General features: G+C 42.5%; 3 protein-coding genes across 3 annotated transcripts in view; all 3 read left to right on the top strand.

The window, feature by feature from the left end:
- The window catches only part of LOC117535925 (zinc finger BED domain-containing protein 1-like), a 36,077-nt gene extending 29,548 nt beyond the window's left edge, over positions 1-6,529 (top strand). The window contains exon 6 of the mRNA XM_034200592.1: positions 6,327-6,529. Within this exon, the coding sequence (XP_034056483.1) occupies positions 6,327-6,454 (128 nt within the window). The 3' untranslated portion in view covers positions 6,455-6,529. The remainder of the gene's footprint in view (positions 1-6,326) is intronic.
- On the top strand, positions 1,959-5,544 carry LOC117535926. The gene is made up of 7 exons (XM_034200593.1): positions 1,959-2,059; positions 2,344-2,448; positions 2,830-2,908; positions 3,050-3,203; positions 3,605-3,795; positions 4,549-4,687; positions 5,500-5,544. Exons 1-7 carry the CDS (start codon positions 2,052-2,054, stop codon positions 5,508-5,510), a joined length of 687 nt encoding a protein of 228 aa, XP_034056484.1. The 5' UTR covers positions 1,959-2,051; the 3' UTR covers positions 5,511-5,544.
- A 6,642-nt stretch (positions 6,530-13,171) lies between the features above and the next one.
- The window catches only part of cad (carbamoyl-phosphate synthetase 2, aspartate transcarbamylase, and dihydroorotase), a 59,654-nt gene continuing 52,357 nt past the window's right edge, over positions 13,172-20,468 (top strand). The window contains exons 1-7 of the mRNA XM_034200595.1: positions 13,172-13,573; positions 15,297-15,436; positions 15,892-16,021; positions 16,198-16,340; positions 17,098-17,239; positions 17,701-17,872; positions 19,742-19,927. Coding sequence (XP_034056486.1) covers positions 13,492-13,573; positions 15,297-15,436; positions 15,892-16,021; positions 16,198-16,340; positions 17,098-17,239; positions 17,701-17,872; positions 19,742-19,927 — 995 coding nt within the window. The 5' untranslated portion in view covers positions 13,172-13,491. The remainder of the gene's footprint in view (positions 13,574-15,296; positions 15,437-15,891; positions 16,022-16,197; positions 16,341-17,097; positions 17,240-17,700; positions 17,873-19,741; positions 19,928-20,468) is intronic.

Here is a 20,468-nt window from a genome sequence, read left to right as displayed (position 1 = left end):
TTGGGTTGCCATTTCTATGAGGTTGTGTTGGGTTGTTTTGGAATACCCAACACATTGGGTTGACGTGCACAACCCGCGAAACCAAGCACCTCCCACTACTCTCCCGCTCCAACACGACAGTTAAGTTTTGGTCAGACGGTCCCAGTAAGTGAAGAGAGCAGACTCAAAGTAAGGTTTTTTACATACATTACATATACATTGTTTTACCATGTAGTTGACTTGATATTATTATTATATAAAGCGTCATATTGTTGTTAAGATGTAAGTTCGTGGAGCACTATTGTGTACATTGCATCAAAGTAGTAAGCTAACACGTTAGCTGGCTAGCTATGTAGCAAACACACTATGTTGTTGTTACTCAAAATGACCCGAGAAATGTGTCATGTAGTGTAGCTAGTGAATCAGCTAGCCTCTGCATGCTAGCAGGCCTCACCTAGCTAGCTCACCAGGCTTTCCACGGCATCCGTTTAACCGCCGACTAAAACTTTGGTAACGTTAACGTTAGGCCTAACCGTTATGTTAAAACAGTGAAAAGACGTTTGGACTACTGAATCTTATTTCATGTTATTGTATGTTTTTTTCTTAATAGACTCTGTCTGTGTTGATGTTTCAGGTTGATACGAACAATCTATGGACGATTTTGTGACTTCAAAGTTGATTGAGTGGCAGCTTCCAGGGCTGATAGAAAGGTTCAGAGGTAAGCTAATTTATAAGTCATCTCCATGCCTTCATTTTATGGGTACTGTGTTATGGTTCAGTCCCTGTCATTATTATTGGCGCGTTTCCACTGCAGGCCTCGCTCGGTTTGGTTAGGCCTCATTAGGCCCGGCTCACTTTTGGCGCGGTAATCGCTGGTAAGGGGGCTACAACTACAACAAAAGGAACATATTTGACCGTGATTTAATTGTAATACACGTTTCAAAATGATGCCGAAGTAACAACATACTGATACCGGTTAGTAAAAACCATGAATTAATGCTTTGACAAGTCTGCAGACAGACGGCAGAGAAACACCCTTTTAAAATGCGTGTTTTTCTAAACGCTTGGCTAAGCTAACGTTATATATGCTCCAACCGTCCACACTCACAACAACGGCCTATACAGACATAAATAAACCAGTGACTGTATTCGCCATGACACAGGCAGTCTGTGGTTTGTACTTGTTTAACTTTTGTCTAGTTTCTGAACAGATATGAAGAGCTGTGAGCTCTGAGTGTTCCCACACAAATCAGGTGCATGGCTGGTGTTCAGCTGCACTACTTATACAAATAGTGGCGGGGCAGCGCCTGCGCGCCGCTGCTAGGGGGCGCCAGCCAGGGACCCAAAACAAATAATAATATTTGTTTTAATAAAATATTTTTTTATTAAAATAATAATAAGTGGCGACCCTTTTTCATTTTTGATTGTTTGTTATGTGGATTTGTAGTATTTGTGTTACTGTATGTTCAATAAAGGTGCATTTTTGCTAAATCTTGAGACATTGCTACTGTATGTACTAGGCAGGGCCGATTGAAGCCATTTTGATGTATATTAACTATGTCAATACGTTTCTGTTTTTGTAGTGTATTTGTCTTTTCATCTATTCTTTATAAAATCTCGCCTAGGGCAGCAAATTGGCTAGAACCGGTCCTGGAAAAGGCTTCGAGAGCCTTTCTTGTGCTGGCAGACACATAGAAACAAATTGGCGGGGCGCACTTCACACGTGCACACACTAAAACATTCCAGTGAGCTCCGCGCTCACATTATGCTGGGCCCACGTGCCTTAGCACCGCTGCTATGACTCCATCCTAGGGGAAACACTGCTAATACTGTAGGATTAATTTATTATCCATTATATGGCACCCAGACCCTAATATTTATTCATGAGTTGCAGTTTTAGTCCTAGACCTTTATAGAGCTTGTGGTTTATATGGATGGTCACTAGTAATATTTTGTGTTCTGTCTTTCAGATGAGGCTATTGATGAAGAAAGCTTTGGGTACCTGGATCTTCACACCATCACCACCTTGACCCCCAGAATAGGCGAGAGGCTAAAATTCATTAACAAACATAATGAATTTGTAAGTTATGCATACACATTCACCATGTTCTAAATTCAGACGGACGGACTGACAGACAGACGTTACCCTTCACTGCTTGCCCTTTTAGTTCAGAATTCAGATGAGTCATGGGATATGTTTGCTTTAGATGTAAAACTCGAATTCCTGGGGATGTGAGAAGTCTTTTTATCCATTTACGTGCGGTACATCATGTTAATTATGCTGCAAACTATTTCCAGTGTTGTGAAATTGGCTGCGGTAGAACATTTAACTACATGCGTTCTTTCTGCCGTGTCTGAGGGCAGGTCTATAGTGGAGAGCCTGGACACAGACCAACTGATCACAGGAAAGGAAAGAAAGGCCATGGTGCGGATTTTGGTGTCTCACCTCATTGAAAAATGTGGAGAAACGTGAGTACAATTTTACAGAAGGAGGATTTCTTTTTTAGATTAGTGTCCGCCCTGACTTTGAAAGGTCATGACTTCGATCCCCGGCCAAGTCATACCAAATACTGTTCAAAATGGTAACCGATACCTCCCTGCTTGGCTTTCAGTATCAAGGGTAGGATTAGGGGTAAGTCCCTGTGGCATATTGGCGTTAGACCTATGTCCTAAGATTGTACGTGTACATCAAGCTGTCTGACGCAACATACACAGGAGATGGGCTCCTGGCCTAAGACCACAATGTTCTCAAATACTGTTACTTGTCTTGTTGACATTTAGAATGTTTTTACAGTATGACAACTGTTTTATTGTCTAATGATTGTATCTGTACATGTTGGCCATTTTCAGACCTACCGCGGTGATGAAAACTGCCCTGGCTTCCGCCTTGATTCATGCATTCCCCTGCTTAAACGATGACAGTGGTTTTGTGAGTACTTTTTGTGAAGTAAAACTAAATACTATCTAAAAAAAGATTGATTCTTTTTTTTAATTGAATGTATATGCACAGGGTCAAGTAGACATTTTAGGCTCATGGGCTTATATGGGGATTATTCTAATATCTTGTGAGGGAACATGGTATGCCAAGGGGCGATCCCACCACCCAGCAACCGGGTTCCTAGAGGAAAGACTCCGTAATATCAGGAAGCAGTTGAGGAGGAGCTCGTGCGGGCCCAGGCCACAGAGGGAACAAGACACTGTGCCCAGCAGGATAGTCATACCAGGTAATGCAATGTCTGTCCCAGATTTGCCTCTGGTTTAGAGTGGTATTTGTAATCTGACAGACAAACAAAGTATTCTCTATGGCGTCATATTTGTTACGCAGCCTGTAATTCTGCATCTTAAATCTCAGTGCAGAATTCTGCTCTGGCTTTAGAGCTGTTATTCCATTAATTTAGTTTTTCTGTGAAACTGCCTCAATTGCTGCATCAATGTTGTCTCAGAGGATTTCCCTACGTTTATATACCAGGAAGTTGGCACACGTATGCATCACTTCAAACCTATGGAACCCTGTCATATCAGTGACATAAGAAAATAGTGTATAGCACATTGAGAGATCACCGGGGTCGCATGGCCTGGTGTAATATTTATATTTGACAACAGTGTGATCTTTTGTATTTTACAGCAGCCACCATATCCGAAGAGCGAGCTGTGCAGTTTGCAGAATGGTTGAAGAATAACTCACCGCCCCTCGCCCAGGTGGAGGCATTTATGCGCGACAGCTGCCAGTACAGGGCAGGATGGATACGGGCCGAGCACTCGAAGTCCATTCCCGAAGTCCTGGCCATGTTCCCTCGTCTTACTACTCCAGGCATGGTATGTCAAAACTGAAATATATGTACAGCCTGGCGCCTGTTTGCTAGAGCAGTTTGGTAAATAGAAGCCAGGCTCTCCTCCAGGAGGAGACGCGTTTAGCCATTTTGTGAGAATGGAAACTACTCATTGCTTAAAGGAGAATTAGGACAGAGCGACACAAAATGGAATATATTGCTTCTTTTGAAAGAAAATCACATGGACCATGTTTTTGGGGACCTGAGGAATAACTATACCTTTCAGGACAGGAACCCTGTTGCTATGTACAGTATATAGAAACATACATCTTTTGTAATTTTTGAATAAATATTTGAAGTTTTTCAGAAAACTTAGGTCAGGATTTAGAAGGCGTTTTTAGAATCGGCCTCAGGTCTAAATGGGTTAATCCAATAGTATACACAGGACATGCTGTATAAAGCCCACTTCTTTTCAGAAGTAGTAGAGTTGGTGCATATAATTCTTGTGCACATACAGTAGCTTGTGCACATTATGTTATGCATTGTCACTACTCGTGAGTTTGGATTCCTACAGGCTAAATCTTGGTCATGCTTTTATTAACCTTGCTTCTTTAAGTATTGGAGCTCAGCCATCATAGGTCTTGTCAACTTGCCCTGAATTATGTCAATATCTTTATTTGTCCTGTATTTAAAACTTCCTCACTTTATGGTCAGGAAAATGTACTTTTTTACTATGCACGAGGAATAGTGAGTATATTGTCTAAATGACCATGTTTCTCAATTTGTCTCCATCTTTTAGATTGCACAAGATTTTTCGATCCTCTTTGAGCCTGCACCTAAACTCTTCGAAACGTGGGTTCCTCTTTACGCTGACAAGATCATTCGTCTGGCGAAACGCGAAGGGAAACTCGCATTGCCAGAGGAACAGATCAATCTGGGTAAGATCGTTATTTTATAACAAACTTAGCAAATGTAAAGAATACCTTACTAATAATAATAAGGAGTTTGTTTTTATATCATGCTTTTCTGGATACTCAAATGCACTATACATAAGAACTTAACTAACAGAACACTCAAACAAGAAAGACATATTTTTTGGTGATTTGATTGATGTGGAACTTTATTTTATTGTATTATACGACTATTCGAGTCTATATTGACACCCATAATTGTCCTTCTACAGATGCCAGGGGAGAAGTAGCCCTGATGCTGCTGCCTGTCATGCTCCCTCCGCCTGTATATAAACAGGGCAGAAAATTGGTCCGTGCCAGTGTGGAAGAATCTAAATCATTCTTCACTGATGTTAAGCCCGTAAGTTATTTACCTTTGAACAGAAATTCAAATATAAATTCATAGTGAAATGACTCCAATCATTCTTTAACACTGTTGGAAAGCCTGATTCCTCTTTACAACGAGGTGCAACTTGTAAAGATTGTATTCGTGGAATGAGTGACACAGCTTGACGTTTGTCAGAATACTCATTTCATGAAGCACTATTATTACAAGTTGTAACTCGGTGTAAATTGTTACTCCATATCGACGTGGGATGTATAAACCACAGACCACACATAAGTAGACTGGCCACGCACCCAGAATAAATTGTTTAAGACCACGCCATTGAATTTAGGGCTTCTTTCTTAAATCAGCTGATGGGGTGGGAGAGGGTTGAAAGAGCTTCAGTAGAGAGCTGATGACAATTTCTCTGCACCGGTAGAAATACTTATCTTTTTTCTTTTCTTTCTCATCATAGGTCGGAACTAACATGGTGGAGTATTTGGAGCAAGCCAAATCGTCCAGTTCGTGCTACTGCTTCAGGATGGGATGCTGTGCTCTCAGGCAAGGCTATTGAGACTGAGACGGCTCTCGCAGCTGTGGATACCTGTTTCAAGAGTTTTTATGTCTTTGACATGAACTATACAAATCAGTGTTTGCCTACTTGGCAATTCTTCCAGGATGTTGTTTATGAACTCGAGGGAACTGTTTCCCCAGCAGTGAAGTTCCTGAAAATGCAAATACATGCTTGTAACTAGACTGGCCTGCATCCCCCCCACCCATCTCTTCCTTTCTCTCTCCTCTCCCTCTTGTTCCACATCTCCTAGTATCAATAACCCTTGTGTGAGGAACTGGGAATTACATTTTTTGATGTGTTTTGATTCTGTGATTTTAATTTGAATAAATAATTATTGTTACATTGGTGTGAGAATATATTTGATCAAGAAAACAACCGAAGGATCAGAGGTGAGTAAATGCCAACAATCACACAATTGTGATTGTGATAATTGTTAAATTCATGACTATCAGTTGTGCCAATAAAATGTCAATTATAAAAGGGAAAACAAACCATTATAATTAGTAATAATTCATAATTATACATTAACAACTAAACCCAGCAGTGTAGTCAACGTGAACCCTTCATTGGGTTAAATAACCAACCCAATTTGTTGGGTAATAAAAACAACCCAATTTGTTGGGTTATATTAACCCAGCTTGTGTTCTGTCCAATATTTAACCAGCGCTGGGTTGGGAAACAACCCAGATTGGGTTGTTTTTAACCCAGTAGTTTTAAGAGTGTACCTGGCACTAGTGTCTCCTCGGAGAGGGTCTTCTCTACCGCCGGCGATATCGTCACTGCTCAGAGAAGTGCACTTCTCCCAGACCACGTTGATCAGATTATATTCCTGAACAAAAATCTGAAGAGAATGTAGATGCAGTTATGTAGAGAGGAGCCTTTCTGTTTAGTGTTTTTGGCTTAAATGTTACTCCTTTGGACTTGAATTATTGGCAGGTACATTTTACATTCAATGTTGTTCTTAGTGACTTGAATTATTGGCTACCTCATATTCTGTGTTAAGCTAAAAATGCTGTAAAAGAATCTGTTCAGAACAGGCCACCTGCTGCACTTTTAATTGTCCATTGTGATACTGCACTTTATGTACTTACGTTTCAAAGGCTTGTAAGCTACAGTTTGCACTGTTTCAATAAATGAAACAAATTTTCTCACCACATCTTTTGATTCATTTTGTCCAGCATTTGCAAGCTGTAGACTCTCTGTCAGAGCCATATATTGTATAATTGATGCTTTCAGTTGAATTAATTCAATCCAAGTCAATGGAACATTCACAAGATGTCACCAAAATCACACTGTCCCTTTAAAATCTTTCAGAAAATGATGTAAGTGTATCGAATTATATCGAATCGTATCGTTGGCTGAATATCGTGATATATATCGTATCGTGAGCTGAATATCGTGTATCGTATCGTATCGTGAGATTAGTGTATCGTTACAGCCCTACACCCACGTCGCAATGAAAGCCCGGGCTATGTCAGCGGCTGATGTTGACACGAGAGGGACCGCCTCCGGCCAACGGGTCGTCCTGTCCACCATGGTGAGGAGGTAGGAAAAGCCCTGAGAGGAGGGTAATGGACCCACCAGGTCGATGTTGACGTGGTCAAACCTCCTCTCAGGCACCAGGAAACGTTCTAAGGGGCCTTCGTGTGGCGGTGCACTTTAGCGCGCTGACAAGCAACGCACTCACCAGCCCAAGTCCTTACATCCTTTTTCAGCCCCCGCCAGACGAACTGGCACGAACTGGTCCGCCGCCATGCGAGTATAGTCCAGGCCCAACTGGACGGCTCCGATGACAACTCTGGTGAGGCAATCTGCAACCAGGTTCGATTTGCCAGCCACGTGCTTAATGTCTGTGATGAACTCCGAGATGTAGGAAAGCTGCCGCTGCTGACGTGCCGACCAAGGCTCCGCCACTTTAGACATGGCGAACGTGAGCGGCTTGTGGTCGACAAACGCCGTAAATTCCAGTCCAGTCCATCGCCTGGATGGGGGTCGTATCCTTCAAAGCCTCATACAGCGGCCGCATAATGTGAGCGGCCCGGGCGATGAAACGGTGGTAGAAAGTCACCATCCCCAGAAACTCACGGAGCGACCGGGCTGTGAGCGGGCGAGGAAACGCCGCAACAGCCTCCACCTTCGCCGGCAGGGGTGCTGCACCGCCTTTGGTGACGCGGTGTCCGAGGAAGTCAATATCAAACACCCCGAACTGGCACTTTGCAGGATTGACTATCAACCCGTGTTGGCTGAGCCTCGTGAAAAGGGCTCGGAGGTGTGAGAGGTGCTCTTCCACCGAAGCGCTGGCGACGAGTATGTCGTCCAGGTAGATGAACACGAACGGCAGGTCCCGCAGCACCGAATCCATCAGGCGCTGGAACGTTTGGGCGGCGTTCTTGAGCCCAAAAGGCATCCGCAGGTTGTTCGGCAGTTCAACTGCAGAACAAGACAAAGTTGCTGCATGTGAGGTAACATCAGTGTATCACACAGTTAAGCATGGTTTGAGTTACAACAGCATGGACTGCAGTAATAAGCGGGCAAGTGCCATGTTTAGTGATTCGAACACTGCAAAGAAAATGCAATGTGGAAGAACAAAGGCTGAGATGATAACAGCCAATGTGCTTGGCCCCAAAACTGTTCGGGATATTCTAAAAGAGCTGTGTCCTCCTCTCACCGAGGTCGCAGCAGGTGAGGAGGTGGAGTAACTAAAAAAGTAACTAAATCCGCCAGAAACCCGAAAATCTTTGCGCGCACAGGCGCGGGGGACACATGCATGTGTCCCGTTTCTCCATTTCTGGAAGTTGGCAACCCTACCCACAAGCGACGTCTTCCCTCGAAGCAGGAACTACACTCCGTTGAGCTCCCGTGTCACACAGAAACAAGCTTCCTGAGACTCTGTCGCTGACGAAGAGAATCCTGCTCGTGACGCCAACGCTCAGGGCCACTACCGAGCGCTGTCTCCTCTGTTTCCCGGAGGCTTGTAGCTGCAGGGAGCGACACACTTCTTCGCGCTGGCCCCGAACCGCGCGTGGTAAAAACACTCTCCTGTGTCCCCACGCCGGCTTGTTACTGTCGCGTCCAGCCTCCCCCAAGCCTTCTTAACTGTTGAGGGGGCGCTGAGTGTCACAGCTAGCGCCTCTGCACCGGGCTGCTGGGTAGCCAAAAAAAAAAGGTCGGCCTCTTCAGCCAATGCGAGGGTCTTCCCCCCCCCTAGCAGATTCAGCATTTTCTCCATCAGCTGAGATGGCTTGCTGTCCCCTAGGCCTTGAATCCCAGCCATACATCCACATCCATGGTTCAACCTGGATGACGTGGAGCTTCCCATCGTTGCTACCACGTGGAAATATTTCAAATCCCCGTCACGGACTTGTCGGCAGGCAAAGTGTGCCTCCACGTGTGCAAACCACGCCACAGCTGCATGCTCCCAAAACTCCGGCAGCTTTACAAAAACATCGCGATCAGCCATGTTCATTGAGTCTTCGGAAACTTTCTTGAAAACGTCGGGGTCACCAGTGTAGAGCCGATGAATGGGAGTCGGAGGCGGTGTGTTCAGTATGGAACTCCACACTTTATTATACATTGATCAAGACAAGGTGAGTACACTTACTGCTACTGCATGTCATGCTAGCCTGAATGACCACAAACCCTGGTACCCTCACTAACGGGTCCGGGTTGCAACACACACTAAACACACGGTGAATTATGTCCTATAACGTGTCACCACAATATAAAGTATATACTTATTTTATTTACTCATACTATTTAATCTGTTTTATTGTGTTGCACTGTTGGAGGAAACTGTGACCTAAGATGTTCATTGTCATATCTACACTGTAGCTATGCAAACATGACAACAATAACAGCCTTGAAACTTGAAACATATCCCACCTCTCTTGAAGCTTGGTAAAAATCCTAAGGTTTCAGAGTGTATTGGACATAATGATCAGACATCTGCCGACATGTTAAGCCCCTCTCCGAGTCCTAACACATAATTTAAGGTACACAATGTTCCTCACTCAAACATTGTTGCTGTGAAAGTAAATTGACCTAAAAATGTTTGCCATGTGAGATTGAATGTGAGTGTTAACTAAAAAACAAACATTTCTGGACGTCATCAACCCGTTTTATAATCTGCTTCCAATCTATTTACAAATCACCACCCCAAACATTGCCTCAGTATATTTTATGGCGCGTTTCCACTGCAGCGGGTAGCTCGCTTTAAGCGTGCCGAGCCGTGCGGGGTCCGTTTTTGGTTGCGTTTCTACTTGGCCTAGTTTTGGCCCGGGGCTACTTTTTCACCTTTTTTCTGGCCCGACTAAATCGTGGTTCTAGGGCCAGGAACAACCAGGCTGAGTCGGGCTGAGTATGCTAAATTAGAGAGAGAATCGCTGGCAAGGGGGCTACAACTACAACAAGATGAACATATTTGACCGTGATTTAATTGTAATACACGTTTCTAAATGATGCCGAAGTAACAACATACTGATACCGGTTAGTAAAAACCATGAATTAATGCTTTGACAAGTCTGCAGACAGACGGCAGGCGAAAAACCCTTTTAAAATGCGTGTTTTCTAAATGTAGCTTGGCTAAGCTAACGTTATATATGCTCCGACCGTCCACACTCACAACAACGGCCTACAGACATAAATAAACCAGCGACTGTATTCGCCATGACACAGGCAGTCTGTGGTTTGTACTTGTTTAACTTTTGTCAAGTTTCTGAACAGATATGAGGAGCTGTGAGCTCTGAGTGCTAACGGCTGTGTTGTTTTTCTGGGGCTCTCATTGAAGATGACGTCACGGCTCCGCCTACACTGCGTTACTATAGTAACTGCCCCAGGTCCTAAACTGTAATGGAAACGCAGCATTAAAGTGAGCCGGGCCTAATAAGGCCTTACCAAACCGAGCGAGGCCTGCAGTGGAAACGCGCCATAATGGCGCGTTTCCACTGTAGGCCTCGCTCGGCTCGGTGTTCTAATCAGACCCGGTGTCAGAACAAATCTAAAGAGAGGGCATATGATTTTCATGGGAGGGCACACAAAACCGTCACGTGCTGCGGGCCTGCGGCACAATATCAAACAGCAAGGCCAACAGGATTGCGTAAAGACGCACACTTATCGCAAACATACACAAATAAAGGGCAACATAGAAACCACTTTTGAAACATTGTGTGCGTGGCAGCACAAACACTGGTAAATCACGAGCAAGGCACACTGGTTACGGATGGCAGCTTCCTCATCGCTGCACTCGGAGAGAAATAGTAGAGACGGAGACGATGAACTGTTTAGCCCGCCTTGGGCATGGTTTATGTTTCTATGCACTGCACTCGGACATACTGTGGAGTGAATCGAGTCACCTCTGAGAGGGAGTTGGTTGACAGCTAAAAAAGCTATAATATCAACGACAGCTGACACGTAATAACGGCTCCGTGCAGCTGATCTGCACCAAAGTACTCATTTCCTTATTTGTTTCCTCGCGTGCTCTCTCTCTCTCTCTCTCTCTCTCTCTCTCTCTCTCTCTCTCTCTCTCTCTCTCTCTCTCTCTCTCTCTCTCTCTCTCTCTCTCTCTCTCTCTCTCTCTCTCGACGAGCTCTCATGAAATGTGTTCTTTTGATGCGGCATGCCTTAGCAGTCCTTTATCAGTCTGTAATGCGTGTTTCCAGTCGCAAAAACCTTTCACAGTAAAAGCCGCATCAGATGAAGACGTGTTTACTTTAAACTGTCTACAGGGGAAACAAAAGGCTGCGTCTGCTTCTAACGAATATTCAAGCCGGTCTGTTGTTGTACCATGCAACGGCAAAAGTGCGCTTCTTTCCTGAAATCTCCCTGGATAACGATCCAGTTTCACCTGCTTGGGTTTATTAACCCCAAGATCATCGCTAACTCAGCCCGGGGTTTGCCGAGGTCAAGCTTGTGACATTAAGGCGTACTGCTGCAACGGCAGGTGCAGGGTCGCCAGCAGCACCATCGGCTGCAGTTCTTTCATCGCTATTTCGTTTTAATAAATCCTTAGACCTTTTAAGCCAATTTGTTATGTCCATTTTGTAATTCAAACAGAAATGGGAGTCTACAGTAGGGGTGGGCGGATCGATCCTAAAATATCGATACCTCCGATATTACGTTACGTTTCAAAATATCGATACTAGAGCCAATAGGATCGATACTGTTATACTTTTTTTCTCGTCTCCTCTACTCGTCAATTTCTTCAAAAAACTATGTGCAGACGAACACAAGTATATGCTCTTTTCTTCTCTCTCCACTGCTGTCCTCTTCTCCTCGAGGCTCCCTGCCTGAACGCCGATTATCAAGCTGACTGCCAGCAGCCAGCAGGGCAGGACAGCAGCAGCCAGCGACTCGCGAGTGCAACACACACACGCGCATGATGGCTGAGAGAAAGAGCAGCGTTGTGTGGAGCAATTTCACAACTGGCAATTAAAACTTAGCGAACTGTGATGTGTGCAAGAAGACAGTTCGCTACTTTGGCCACTTTGTATTGTTATTTTTCATGTTTTCACTTTACATTTGCAAAAGTAAAACGTGTATTTGTCTATAAAAACTGTCCTGTCTTTATTCATGAAAATGAATTCAGATTTAGTCTATTTATGATGATTTCAGCTCAAAAATCATGTCATGCAGCTCTCCCCTATATGAAAGTACATAAGACGCTTTTCATTAAAAAAAGTATCGGTATCGATATCGGTATCGGCGATACTGGCCCTGAAATACTTGGTATCGGATCGAATCCAGATTTTGTGGTATCGCCCACCCCTAGTCTACAGAATGCACAATAAACAAATCCAGAATAGGCGGCAGAGTGTGACGCTGTGATTGGTCTAAATGGGGACGAATCACAAATCACAACAGACACATGCATTTATTTGACGTAGCCTGCGATTTTTTTTTTGTTCTGACATCACATACATCGTAGCATAAAAGTTCACAGTTTATTTATAATTAAAAAAATAAAATAAAAATATTTTTTATAAATAATAAAAAACGTGTTTATTGGGGGAGGGCAGGAATGTCAAATGGGAGGGCCTGGCCCTCCCACGGCGCCGGGCATGGTTCTAATATACATGTTATGTTAGATATTTGTACCCAACATTGGCATCCTAGTGGAGGCAAAATGAATTCCAGCTGTTGAGTTCTTATTATACATCCATCAGTGCAAGCAGTTCAAGCCATACATCCACATCCATGGTTCAAGCATGCGGTTCAAGCAGGCACGCCCAGCGTCAGCGTGATGACGTCACAGTGGCGCCAACATGTGTTAAAGATCCATTGAACCGGAAACAAGCTGTTTTTGAATACTTTCAAAAATAAAGCCCAACATGTTTAAACTCAACACGTGTGCTAGGAGGGAGCGAGGTACCTTATATTTCCCGAAAATGTGATGCACATAAATTGAACAGTTTGAACACAGAACAAAAGACATACAAAAGTGGCTGTGGCAAGTACACTTACGTATTGTGTCATATTAAAATGTGTAGTCTCTTGAAGGAAGTCTGTCTCCCTAAATATCTATCTAGCTTTGTTTTGAAAGTCTTCACCGGAAACCCACCGCGTCATCAAGTCAATCTCACCGGCCCAGGCCCCATGCAGACTTCCACACTGCTGGCGGCGCGTGTGGAACACTTTTCTTTCTTCATCCCGTCCGATTATCCCTCAAATTATTTTATTACGTGTTTTTTTTATATTTTAGTTGCCTCATTCAAACCGGGTTCATTGAGTGGACTGACAGATTCCTTCTCGGCTTTCAAATCCGGTGCTTGTTGGTAGTTTTTTTTGAAAAAGGTTTATCTTCCATCTCCTGCGCGCGGCGTGTGTTTCACGTGGAGACTCAGCAATTCATCCATCACATTTTCCGGTTTACAGTATTTAGTATCTGAGAAAGCGAAAATGGCAACATTGATTTTAGAGGACGGGACCACGTTCAAAGGCCTTCTTTTTGGTGCAAATGTGTCAGTGAATGGAGAAGTTGGTAGGTCTATTTTTTAATGTATAACTTCATATAGTGCTACCTAAAGCTAGCTCCTTCAAACATGCACGTACGTAGTAGCTAACTTTAGGTCATGTGGGTTTGTTTACTTTTGGACATTTAATAACTCAATGTGCCACGACTGTCTTTGATCAAAGTTGAGCCAAATCCCCCTCTCCCCATTTACCAGTGGTGTAGAGAGTAACCAAGTACATTTACTCAAGTACTGTGGTTAAGTACACTTTTGAGGGACTTTACTTGAGTATTTCAATGTTCTGCTACTTCTCTACAATTAAGAGGTGCAAAGTGTACTATTACTCCACTGCATGTATTTCATACCTTTATTTACTTTACAGATCTGGATGAATGATGTGAAATCTAATCAAGTGTTAAATCAGACTTTAGCTCCACCTGGAGTAAATCCACCAGCTACCCTGCAGTATACAAAGTCATTCAAACTAGCTGCTCCTTTACCAGCTTTGAGAACACTTTCATGATCAATCATTATAAAACATATCATATATATTATTCTGAAATGGACCAATCTGCACAATCGACTACTTTCACTGTCGCTACTTCAACTATATTTTGATGATCATACTTTTGTACTTTTACTTGAGTAACATTTTGAATGCAGGACTTTTACTGTAACAGAGTATTCCTACACTCTGGTACTTCTACTTTTACTCAAGTACAAGATCAGAGTACTTCTACTTTTACTCAAGTACACAATCTGAGTACTTCCATCTCTACCCATTACTCAAAGTAACTTTCCACTCTCCTGAGCTGTCAATTAAATGTTGAGTAAGCTAACATGGTCATTTCCCATATTCTTGTAAATATCAAATACAGGTATAAAGCTATTTAAATTAGTTTAACCATCCTTACACTTGTACTAGTTATTCTACCACCTTTGTTATCTTTTTCACAGACAAATCTTAGGTATGAAGGAATGGTTGTCCTATGATGCAATACAATAATCTCAACGTGGGGAAAGCATGCCAAATTAAAGATGAGGCAATGTTGATTCTATAATAGGATGCACTTTGCTCTATTGGCTGTGTGCTTGTGTTCATGAGCAAGGCAGCATTACATTTAGGGAATTTTAAATGGATTTTTGGCAGGAGAATCTCTTCGCATCAGAATGGAATGTTACTCTTCTGGTACTTTAGTAGATTCCCTTAAAACCAGAGGTGGAAGAAGTAGCAATACTACATTGTCAAAATACTCTGTTACAAGTGCAAGTCATGCATTCAAATGTCAGTCAAGTACAAAAGTAGTGGCATCAAAATATACTAAAAGTACAAAAAGTAGTCATTTTGCAGTATGGCCCATATCAGATCTAAACATTTTTGTATTATGATTAGTATTATTAATGTTGCACTTGGTAAAGGTGGGGATTATTTACTTGAAATACTGCTGGGTAGCTTAACCTTCAAAAATACATCAGGTTTGTTGGTTGAATTGTATTTTTGTGTAGCGAGTAAATAAAGTAAAAAGTTACAAAAATGCCTCAAATGTAGAAAAAGTAGCATAACATGAAAATACTCAAGTGAAGTACAAGTACCTCAAAATTGTACTTGAGTAAATGCTAGTCAGAGACTGTTATATTACCACTTTTATTTTAGAATGTCCAGCATAGGAAGCGTAGGAAAATACGGCTTAACTTATGTGAAGGAAATGTATGAGAATGGGTGTCAGTGACCTATAAATCCTCTGTTTCCAGTGTTTCAGACGGGCATGGTGGGCTATCCTGAGGCTCTCACTGACCCCTCCTACCACCGCCAGCTGCTGACCCTCACCTACCCTCTGGTGGGAAACTATGGCGTACCGAAGGACGAAGAGGGAGAGTTCGGACTGAGCAAGGTGGGCAGATATATTTGGGCTTTTTTGCGATAAAACTAAGTAACGTGTAGCGACTTCAGGAAGCGATAAGTCGCTGAGAGGCTGAAGTCAGACCTGGTTGCGTTTGTCAGACGAAAATGAATGCAGAGATCCAGAAATATGTAAAACAATATCTTACTTTAATAAAAAAAAACCTCTTCCTCAGTCTCACATGTACCCATGTGACCCAACTAATCCAACCCATAATTGATAACAAAATAATCAACAATAATTATAATACAAAGACTGAAACCAAAGTGTAACCAAAAACCTTATTAAATCTACGAAACAAATTACAACTTTCTGATTTTAAAGGCTCCTACATGCATACATACACGAGAAGGAAGAACCTGGATTCACCTTTGTCTCTACAATGATACTATTTATTTAACGCCACATACTGATGTGTTTTCTTGTATTTGTGTTGTCCTAATCAGTGGTTCGAGTCGTCAAAGATCCACGCTGCAGCTCTGATTATCGGGGAGCTGTCGGACAGTCCCAGTCACTGGAGTTCAGTCAAGTCTTTGGACCAGTGGCTGAAGGAGCAAGGCATTCCTGGAATACAAGGTCAGGAAATGTAACTCTGAAACTGATCACATAATGCAGCACTTTGAATTGATTCAAGTTGGGACAGATGTTGAGGATAACTCACTATTTCAAACCTCATTCATAACAAGAAATAATCAGAGACGCAAAACCACAAGTACAACGTTTTAATGATCCGTTGTTTCCATGTTCTCCAGGCATTGACACCCGCCGCCTGACCAAAAAGATCCGAGAGAGGGGCACCATGTTGGGGAAGCTGGTTGTGGACGGGACCCCTGAGGACAGTATTCCCTTTGATAATCCAGACAAGAGGAACCTGGTTCAGGAGGTGTCCATGAAGGTAACCCCCCCCCCCCACCAACCCTTAAAAACGTTTTAAAACCCTGAAATGATGAAGAGCCCTGCGACCAAATTCAAAATCTGGTGTTTTTTTTGTTGTCTTCATATCATTTATATAGTGTTTTGTTGCCCTAATATCCCATCTCTCACATACTTATGTATATATGATAACTTGCTTTATATCTTGTTATTGTTCTTCAACAAAAGGCGCTTTCACACCGGAGTACTTTTCCCAGTATAGTTATGTACACACAGTATAGTTCCGAAAATGTGCGTTCACACCAGAGGTTGCGCTCGACTTTTGACGGACAGGATCGTAAAACTTCTGTCAAAATCCAGAATTACCCGTCGGCCTTTACACAACTCTGACGAGGGGGGGGGGGGGGAAGCATGCTTGTGAACTGGGGGCGGGGGGGGGACAGTTCACATGCGCCATGTTATGCATAGCTGCTGCACCTCGCGGGAGCGTGCACAGCATAAAGCCGAAACAGACATTTCCTGTCCAGTCCTGATGAACTAAGTACGGCAAAGTACTTGGTGTGAAAGCGCCTATGTATATGATCTACTTTCTTGTTTATTTCTAGTCTTTTAATTGTTATTGTACGATGCCATGTCTGTTTATGCTGCTGCAGCACAAACATTCCCCTATACTATAAAGTAGTTCTTATCTTAATACGTGTACACTATACTGCAAACAGTCCTTTTTTTGACACCAAGACATGTTTTTGTTGATTACTTCTCCCTCTGATTGTCTCCAGGAGCCCAGAGTTTTCAACCCCAGCGGTAGTTTGAGGATCACAGTGGTGGACTGCGGCATCAAATACAACCAGATCCGCTGCCTGGCTGAGAGGGGGGCCTGCGTCACTGTCGTACCCTGGGATCACCCGCTGGACAGCAAAGGTCCGTCACACACCGCTAATAATGGACTTAAATTGTACCAAGGTGCCGGATATGGAGGAGCACACTGGTGAAGGGTTGCTTTATAATCAACGACCAATGGTTTGCAAGATATCTGCATAATTATGGTTCATATTTGCAGAACATATAACCACAATATGGGACAGCTATGATTTAGTTTGTTTTAAAGAAACTTCCATTTGTGATTTAATCATTCTACTCGAGTCAGTCATTGAACCCTTGCCTCTAAACTCTCATATACATTTTTTTAACAAGTTATTAAAGAAATAATTGTTTATGCAGCTACTACCAACTTAAAAGTTAGGTGCGAGAAATAACCAGAAAAGTGAATAAAAGGCTGTTACTTTTCACATACTGTATATTAGCAGTGTGACGCAGTTGTAGTCCAAACTCTATTAGTGATAAAGGAGGCATCATTGTTTCTGTTTTGTTGTCTTTTCTAGATTACGACGGCTTGTTCATCAGTAACGGCCCCGGGGACCCCCTGCTGTGTAAGGCCACCATCAACAACATGAGGAAGATGGTCTGCGTGGATCATCCAAAGCCCGTTTTCGGTATTTGCCTCGGACACCAGCTGCTCTCTCTAGTCATCGGATCCAAGACCTTCAAGATGAAGTTAGTACCTCAAACTGCGCACTCTGCAATTTTTAAAACTAATTTCACACAAACGGAGGTATTTTTACTACATTTTGACATGTCTTTTAACGAGCAATTTGATTTCATTTTAAGCATACTGTTGCTATGCACTCACATCTGGAGCTTCAGTCAGTCTCTTGCAAAGCTTGTAGAGGATTTTCAGAACTGGACAAAGACAGAAATGTGGCCTTGGTGACCTGAACCAGGGAACCTCTTCTAAATCCTTTCTCTCTCTCCTGAAACACCAACATCATTCCCGCACTTTTTCTGTGTGAACGGCAGACAAACTGCTGTTCTCAGCAGTCTGGCTGAGCGGTGCGGTGTTGTTATGAGAAAGGCTAAACAAGCAAGCCGCTATGCAAGACAAGCCACTCCTGTCCTCGCTGCAGAGTCACTTCTGTGAGACTCCAGAGCTTTATCAGGCTCCGTGTGAAGGTCACAGCGGACAGAAACTGTTCCCACTGACCGTAGGAATGTTGTTGGCATCTCGATAAACACAGGAATTGTTTGATTGCAGGGAAATGCAGATAATACAATCATTGGCAGGGCTGCTTCTAAAAAGCTGCAGGTATTTCATTATTGGACCCCAGTCTCTTTACCTGGAGCTCTCAGTTTGAAACCCAATCTAAATGTTTTTTCAGTTACACAATCGAGTTGAGCCCTTTTTTGCCAAAACACACATTATTTAGCATGTCAACACTATGTACAATTCTATCTTTGAAATTAAAAGGATTTGAAGGACTTGTATCCCTCAGGAAGTTGCATGTTTAAGATGCGTGTTGTTTGACTTTAGTGCTCAAAAATCAATTGGAAAAATGTTGCATTTCCACAAAGATAACATTATTAGCATTTTCTACTTGTAGTTTGTAAGATTTATACTTTTATAAGTAACAGAACTCCCAAAATGCTTGTAAGATAATACAATTCTTTAAAATAGAAACACAGGTGTTTGTTTCAAATAAAGTAATGTATGGTTTGACAGATATATGTGTTTGTTGGTGGTCATTTGTATTTTTTAAATGTTTTTGACGGCTGATATTTTGAAATATAATCAGTCACATTTGGCTAGGGCTGTACCCGAATATTCTTTTTTTGGAGTACTATTCGTGTTTCAATTTCGTTATTCGTTTTGTTTGTTTTTCCCCGTTTTTTTTTTCAAATTGAATTTATTGAAATCTCCAATATCAATGTAAGAGCTTGTGCCTCTTCGGGGGGTGCTAACACTTAACCATAAACGTTATCGTTCACTTTCTCCGTCTTTATATGTAGATATTACTTTTCTCCGTTAATCTCCGTCACGTTGTTTCCATAGCAACAACAACTTCCTGTCAACTGCGCTAACTCTCCTTCAAAATAAAAGCATGTCCATAAATAGGAAGCCAAGCCAAATTACACTTACGACATATACAACTGCAACGAAAGTAACAAACACAATGCGATATCCTTTCAATTTCAAAGAACACAAATTGGGTTACATTAACAAATAACTATAAAACAACAATACTGTAGAATAACAAAATGAATGCCGTGAATAAACCGAAATACACGTGTTGAAGTGATTCGAATATTCGCTGCTGATTACTACCGAATATCCGGAGCCCGAAAAATGGTATTCGGGACAGCCCTACATTTGGCATTAATGTATAGGATGTATCCATTAAAACCCAGAATGATACGACAAACACAACTACTACCAGAAATAATGTACACTAGTCGGCATTAAGACCTTTCCATCCACGACTCCAAACGGAAAACATACTTGTAATAAAACGATCTGAACTTTTCCTGTTAATCTTCAAAACAAGAGTATTATCCCACATATTTAGTTAATTCTCTGTCATCTCTTAGATATGGTAACCGCGGCCACAACCAGCCGTGCATCCACAAGGGAACGGGGCGCTGCTACATCACCAGTCAGAACCACGGCTTCGCGGTGGACCCCGACTCTCTGCCCGCAGACTGGGACGTCCTGTTCACCAACGCCAACGACCACACCAACGAGGGCATCGTGCACAACACCAAGCCCCTCTTCAGGTAACGCTGGGACCCTGGGGGATGTTGTGGTGGAAACGTACTGAAAGTGTCTCGTGAATCAAGTTTTCATTCCGAGCACCTGTTGACTTCTTTAAAAGCAAACTCAAAACCCATCTCTTCGCACTCTCTCTTCCTTGTCAACTCATTTCCATCACCTAGTTTCCGTTCATCATTACCATCACTTCAGTCACATGCTTTTGTTTGAGGCATTTCTTGTGATTTGGGGCTATAATACATCTTGATTTGATTTACTCAGACAAACCAGCAAATCATATAAAATGGTGAAGAAACCTTTCCGTTGTACTGAAATGAAGATTCTTGGAATAAGACTTTTAGGGAGTTAAGGTACATCTTCAGAGTGTCAAGCAGTCTGCAGCAAAATACAAAAGTCAGAAGGTCTGCAGAGGGTCTTATATCCACATGTTCACACCAATAATTGAAGAGGAGGGGCTGTGACAAACATACTATATATATATATATAGGATTCTTTAAAACACATCTGCTAGAAAATGGAGAAAACATCATGTCCACAAAAGGACAA

The sequence above is a fragment of the Gymnodraco acuticeps genome, unplaced genomic scaffold (assembly GCF_902827175.1).
Source record: "Gymnodraco acuticeps unplaced genomic scaffold, fGymAcu1.1, whole genome shotgun sequence".
Classification (NCBI taxonomy): Eukaryota; Metazoa; Chordata; class Actinopteri; order Perciformes; family Bathydraconidae; genus Gymnodraco; species Gymnodraco acuticeps.
This window is presented reverse-complemented; position numbering and strand designations above follow the sequence as displayed.